The sequence below is a fragment of the Arachis ipaensis genome, chromosome B04 (assembly GCF_000816755.2).
Source record: "Arachis ipaensis cultivar K30076 chromosome B04, Araip1.1, whole genome shotgun sequence".
NCBI lineage: Eukaryota > Viridiplantae > Streptophyta > Magnoliopsida > Fabales > Fabaceae > Arachis > Arachis ipaensis.
The window spans coordinates 125,213,755-125,220,550 of NC_029788.2; the positions used below are offsets into that span (position 1 = coordinate 125,213,755).

The 6,796-nt window shown below is 35.5% G+C and overlaps 1 protein-coding gene across 2 annotated transcripts; it reads right to left on the reverse strand.

Annotated features, from left to right (window-relative positions):
- LOC107635246 (subtilisin-like protease Glyma18g48580) lies at positions 1,983 to 6,072 on the reverse strand (the record flags this gene model as incomplete). 2 transcript variants are annotated; one of them, XM_016338652.2, is given in 11 exon segments in its annotated part: positions 1,983 to 2,750; positions 2,867 to 3,083; positions 3,212 to 3,356; positions 3,503 to 3,775; positions 3,874 to 3,968; positions 4,050 to 4,596; positions 4,702 to 4,816; positions 5,003 to 5,158; positions 5,352 to 5,419; positions 5,636 to 5,745; positions 5,879 to 6,072. In XM_016338652.2, coding segments are annotated over 11 exon segments (2,406 nt in total), but the record flags the coding sequence as incomplete, so codon positions are not given.

Consider the following 6,796-nt stretch of genomic DNA (forward strand, 5'->3'; position numbering starts at 1 on the left):
ATACTTTTTAGGTTAACGTTATTTCTTAAAAAAGTATAGGTAGACAATAATTTTAGTGAACAATGTTATGCATACAATAATCTCCCTTCTCCATTTGTGATTTTCATAATTTTCGTAGGGATATAGTGTATTTTTTATTTTATTAGGCTAATTTTAAAGCACATTGTTCACATTATTTAAAAAAATTATTGTCTATAATTCTACATGACTGATAAGTAACAATTTTATTTTGTTGTTAATTTAAAGTCATGTACTTTAAATACCTAAATAAAAGAAAAAAAAGAAATAAAGTACTTCGTCACAGTCCGATAATTACATTCTCTTGCTCTCTCTTGTTGGAAATAATACACACACCCACACTCTCAAAGTAAATATTTAACTACACCTCACAACACTCTCTAATCAAAGAGTATAGAGGAAAAGAAAAGTCAGATACAAGCTTTAAATGTTTTCGACTGGTGCAAAAAATATAGAGAACTTAGCCTTATATTTATAGCCTAGGCGACCTACTCCATTTGCTATCCTAAGCAATGTGGGACTAATTCAACCAAATCCTAACAATCTCCACCTTGATTGAAATAGTCACACATCTTCAGCTTCCATAGTCAACACCGACAATTCTTTGCTGCCATTGTCTATACCGACAATCATAGTTCAGAGAACTATCATACTCAACCATGAAAGTATACTCACTTGGAATTAGACCACTCCAAGCATTTCGCCTTGGTACAGATCGAAATCTTGCTGAAAATTCATGGTGCAACTTCCAAATTGGCTTTTCCTGGAAGTTCTTCAGCCATCGACATAACTCCGCCACACACCTTGCATCTCAACGCCAACCAATGCCCGTGTGCAATTGTGGACCCGATTGCCACAACTTATCCTTATCCATGGCAGTGCGGCAATACCATGAGGATACTTCTTATCTTCTAGAGATCATCATCTTCTCCTTCAATGCCTTGTGCAAACCTGATTGTATCAACACATCCTTGACTTGTATTTGCCACAAGCCAAAATTGATTCTTCCATCAAATTTCTCTATTTCAAGCTTCACAGCACTTGAATATCTTGACATTGTTGCAACCGTATACTGGAATAGTATAACTCAACTGTAGACCGTGCACTAGGAAGGGTCCACAGGAAAGAGAGGTGGCTCACAATGGACACACTTAAATACCAAGTCTTTCCTGCACTCTGACAGTGTCACACTGCCTTCCAGCAACAATAACAGCAACCAAAGATCAACCTCAAGTCAGGACAAAAATTTTTTCTGATGTGGAAGGTCAGACTAGGCTGCAACCATAGAGCATACTAAGAATAAATCCCACCGAACCGAAGCTACCACATGTTGGGAATAATACATCATTCCCCCTTGAGAAAATACCTTTCACAGAGAAATAAAATAGACACAATCATAACACAAGAATTTAACGTGAAAAACCCCAATTACTGGAGAAAAAAAAAATCACAACCATTGTCAAATGACAACCAAAGAATATCACTATGTGAAAATTGTTACAACACATAGACTTCTTTCTCTCTAACACCGGCACCCCAGTACACCCACACTTTTAAAGCAAATATTTAACTACACCTCACAACACTCTCTAATCAAAGAGTATAGAAGAAAAGAATAGTCAGATACAAGCTTTAAGTGTTTTCGACTGATGCAAAAAATATAGAAAACTTAGCCTCATATTTATAGCCTAGACCACCCATTTCATTTGCTATCTTAAACAATGTGGGACTAATTCAACCAAATCCTAACATCTCTGATCAAATAAAGTCAGTGTAATATTGTGTCCTTGCATCTCTGATACACATAATTTGAAATCCGATTGTTATGGTGATCAAGATAACCATGAAAAACAACGAGAGCATCGAATTGTGTATTAGCTAGGATAATAGTATTATAACTGAATTTGCATTTCGAGGGCGAGGGATAGAGACGTAAAGTAGCTAGAGAAAGAGAGATTAGGAAAAATAAAATAAAATTGTCTCTAAATATTGTAGATTAAATATTAATAACTAGATAACTAGACAATGGTAGTACACTGCACACACAATTTTGAAGGGGAAAAAAATGTAAGAAAATACATGATGTAGCGATGTCGCGCTCAGCATCAATTATTACAAAAATCACACATTATTCATTTTACATATGCCTCGTATACTAAATTAAACATGAATCATTCTTATGATTTTTCACCTGCGGCGTCGTACTGTAATGGGACTTCTAACTCTGTGCTTTCCATCGGTCCACAACAATTCCCCAAATTGATATTTATAAAGCTTAATCACAATTGAAGCCTGTATGGTAACTCTAAATGTCTTCTTCTCGTTGATCTTTGTGAAAGTTAAGGAGTTGGGCACAACAGTAATTTTGCATCCATCTAATTTGGCAGTTGCATTATATGTGCCTGGGGGACCAACATTGGTGAGTGTACGAGTAATTGTTAGCGGACTCAACTTAAGATTTGGTAATGTGATTGAAGGATAGTTTAAGTCATCTATGGTGTGAGTTCCTTTACAAATGAAAGTCCTGTTGAAATTAAGTGCCGAAATGAGTTGTTGGTTGTATCCAGAGGCACATAAGAAGTTTAGGTAATCGTTGAGGTGTAGATCATAAACAAGTCCTGGCTCTATTGCACGGTTTGGTTGAACATGCCCTGAACCGTAAGCAAATGGGTTTGCTAATTTATGATCAAATGCATCTTGAATCGGCTTGTTTGTGTTGTCCAATGTGGTTGCTGAGCAAGATGTACATAAAATAGGTTAAAATTAACAACAATTAAATATATTCTGATCCTCTGTTTAAGTTCATTTTATGTTGTCAAAGTTTATTTATATTTTTGGCGTGAATTACCGGTGGTCATAATTGCTGATTTGATAGCTGCCGGACTCCAAGTAGGATGAAGGGTTCTGAGAAGTCCAGCTATGCCGGCAGCATGAGGACAAGACATAGAAGTTCCTTGCATCACGTTAAATGGAAATCCTCGACGGTTGTCTGTTAATAGGTCAGATGCACTTGCGAATAGTGAATATGCAGCAAGTATGTTCACCCCAGGTGCAGTTACATCAGGCTGTTAACTAACAAAAATTAGTCACGCTAAACAAGGATTTTCTAATAGTTATATTGATATGAAAATCTCTTTCTTATAAAATGGTAGTAGATATATGTGGTTGATAAGGAATCAAATGAAGATGAGACCTTGAGTATGGATGGCTGAATTTTGTTGGGTCCCCTAGAGGAGAACGAAGCCATAACTGGAGCTGGCTTTCTTCCATAGAGGGTTCTTGCCGACGAGAATCTTACTGTGATAGACGAGGCCAACGAGGCCGCTACAGGAGCCCTGCTATATTATTATTATAAACATAACGAACATAAATGCAAATGGACTCTTCGTATTCAAAATATATTCGGGAAAGTTATGGACTGACTATTTCTATATTTCATCATATGAATTAGTATTGAATTAAGGGTTGTTTGTATTTTTGAAACCTTGAAGTTGTTAAAGAAGTAGGATTCCTGGTTGGCAGAGCAGGCGGCCTATATGGTGGATGTGAACCATGATCGCCAACTGTTGACAAAACATGAGGCTCAGCAAGAAGAGTATTCCCATTTTGCTGTTGATTGCGCAAGAACATTCCCTTTGCACCTGCATTCTTCGCTTCATTCCCCTCACTAACTGATTTTATTTTTCCTTCTCTCAAGCATGCCACTATTTTCCCCGTTACTTTTGCTGGGTCAAGTGTTCCTGGCCTACAAAGTAAACTGCCAAACAACAATAACAGTAACAATTCTCACTTAACTGTATCTGAATTTTCATTCAAAATAACATATAAATAAAAGATTGATTTATTTGTACTTACGCATCTTGTATTGACGCATTGGCAAGTTTAGCATCATTGGCATCGATCAAAGAAAATGCTTGGTTTTGTGGCAAGTTTACGAAAAGACTCGCACCCTAACAAAAAATACACCACAGATATTAATTATTATTTCCCTTCATATTGCAAGACATGCATAGAAAAAATTGTGATAGTACCGTGATCCGTTGACCATTACTAAGAGTGATAGTGCTGCTGAAGTCCCTATCAATGGTGCTAGCAGCAATTGTGAAGACCCAAGGAGCCACATTCAAAACGGTTCCAGGTGTGGGTCCATCATTTCCCGCAGAAGCAACCAAAAGAACATTTCTAGAAATTGCATGGAAGGCACCAATGGAGACTTCATCAGTGAAGATATCTTCAGGGGCAACTAAATACCGGCCACCAGCAGAGAGCGAGATGATATCAACACCGTCGCTTAAGGCTTGGTCTATTGCGGCCAACACATCGGCGCCATAGCAACTGGCTGGGTCAGTTAGCGACCAACAAACCTTGTAAGCCGCAACTCTGGCTCTTGGAGACCCACCCTTTGCGGTGCCATTCCCAACCGCAAACACGCTTGCACCTGCCACAAAGTTGCCACCTGCCGTTGACAGAGTGTGGGTCCCATGCCCCACGAAGTCACGTGCTGTCAGTAGCAACGGGTTTAGCTTCCCATTGTAAGCTTGGAAAGCACTGTTGTAGTATCTTGCTCCAATTAACTTCCTGTTTACACCACAACATTAAAATCCAGCAACATTTTGTTGAAAAAGAAAATCAATTTTTTTCCTCAATTTTGAAAATAGAAAATATAAAAAGTTAAAGCATAACCTGTTGCAAGGATTTTTCTTGTTATCAGGTATTTGACAGACATTACCACCGCGCCATTTTGATGGAATGGGGCCATATCCTTTGTCACTGAAACTCTGTGATTCTGGCCAAACTCCTATTCAAGGAGAAATAATTTAATTTGGAGAATGATATTTTATATTAAATGATAGGCAGTTTATCAAAAAAGAAGGAAAAGATAGACACTAATTTAGTACACTTGTTATGCAAGAAAAAGTTTGGTATTAATTATAAAATCATTTTCTGTGTTGGAATATAAATTCAATCTTAATTAATTAATTACCTGTGTCAATGTTAGCAATGATCGTATTTTCACCAAATCTTCCCTTTGGCCATGCTGAGTTCTTGTCATTTCTGTGTAGTCCAAGAAATTCCCATGACCGGGTTGTGTGCAATTTGTGCTCCTTGGTCAAGAACACAGACACCACATTCGGTATTTCTGCCCCGATTATTACAAACATTTATCATTAATTAATAATTAATTCAGTGTCAACTTATTTGAAACAAAATTGAGATAAATTGACTAGGTAATTACTAATTATTACTGTATTACATTGGAGGTCAATGAACCAATAATGGAAAGCGACGTTGATAATAAAAATAATGGAACTATGGATCGGAAGCATTCTCACTTGCAACATGTGCTGCTTCTTCCTCTTCAAGAAGCGCAGCAAAACCATTTATGTGCTTATTATATGAANNNNAAGAACCAATACGCATACACACGATATAATTAATCAATTATATATTTTCATGGAAGAATTATTTAATGGTTTTTATACGCTTAACTTTACTAAACTACTCCCACTATATTTAGATAAAATACTTATCATATGTAGTGGTGTCTTTTCTTAAGCTTTGTGTCTATCATAAGCAAAAGTTTAATAATAATAAGAGAAAAATATTTTGTACGTACCTTCCCAAAACTGAACCTAGTAAATTGTAATGATAATTTGTTGCGGCTTCAAGGTCAACAGAGGTAGGGTTTGGGCCATGAGAATGTGCTCCTAGGTATACAATGTAGCACTGTACATATATATATATATATATATTGGTGAAATGCAACATGTTACCACAAAGATTACAACTTACAACAATAATTACAATATATTTTTTTTCCATAAGAAATTAAGCAAGAAACAAATAGAACTGAAGCTACCTTTTTGCTGCTATGAACAGCATCCGGCAAAAATGCTATGAGAAGAAATGATATGGTAATAATAAGGGGAAGATTAAGGTAGTAAAAACTAGATTTGCCCATTTGAATGTGGGAATTGCTTGGCAGACATAGCATACAATTCAATTATATAGGGGATTCATCAATTCCTCGCCTATTATGTTAATGTTCCTTTATCTCTATTAGTGTCTTACGCGCGCTTATTGGTCTTCACAAAGTGCTTCTTCTTCACTCAGCTTTTGCTTTTGGAAAAGCAAAATGTCACAACGCATATTCCAATCCTCTTTTGTTTTTTATTCTTTCTCCAAGATTAGTTTCATATTAAATTAGATTATATTGGGGAAAGGTATATGTTTCTCAAATATAAAGTATATGATATGATATGGGTGTTGATATAATGAATTAATGGGTAGGGTTACACTTGGAAAAGAAGGAAAATTTCTATCGACGACTTCTTTAATTCTTACTAGTTTATAATTTTGGAGCAGCATGTTTCATGAGCTTCAGGTTATTTTAATGTTTTTTGGGGCAAAAGCATCTTCCAAAGCAAAGAGAACAAGGACCATAAGGCAATATCATAACACACTTTCTTTCTTTATGCAGACAAATCACAAACCCTTTATTAGTGAGATAATATTCGAAAGTATTAATTTTATAGGAAAACTCTATTTTTATATTTTCTTATTTTATTTTATTTTCTTTTCATGGTAAAATGCATAAATAAATTATTACTTTTTATTATGAAAAATATAAACTTATTTTGTTTAACATTCTAAATAATTTTGTTAAATGGACTCCATTTTTAATAAATTAGAGTTAATTTACATTATTTTACGGTTAAAATTATCAGTAATCAAAATTTTTATAACAAAAATAGTAGTTTATTCTAAAATAAATCGA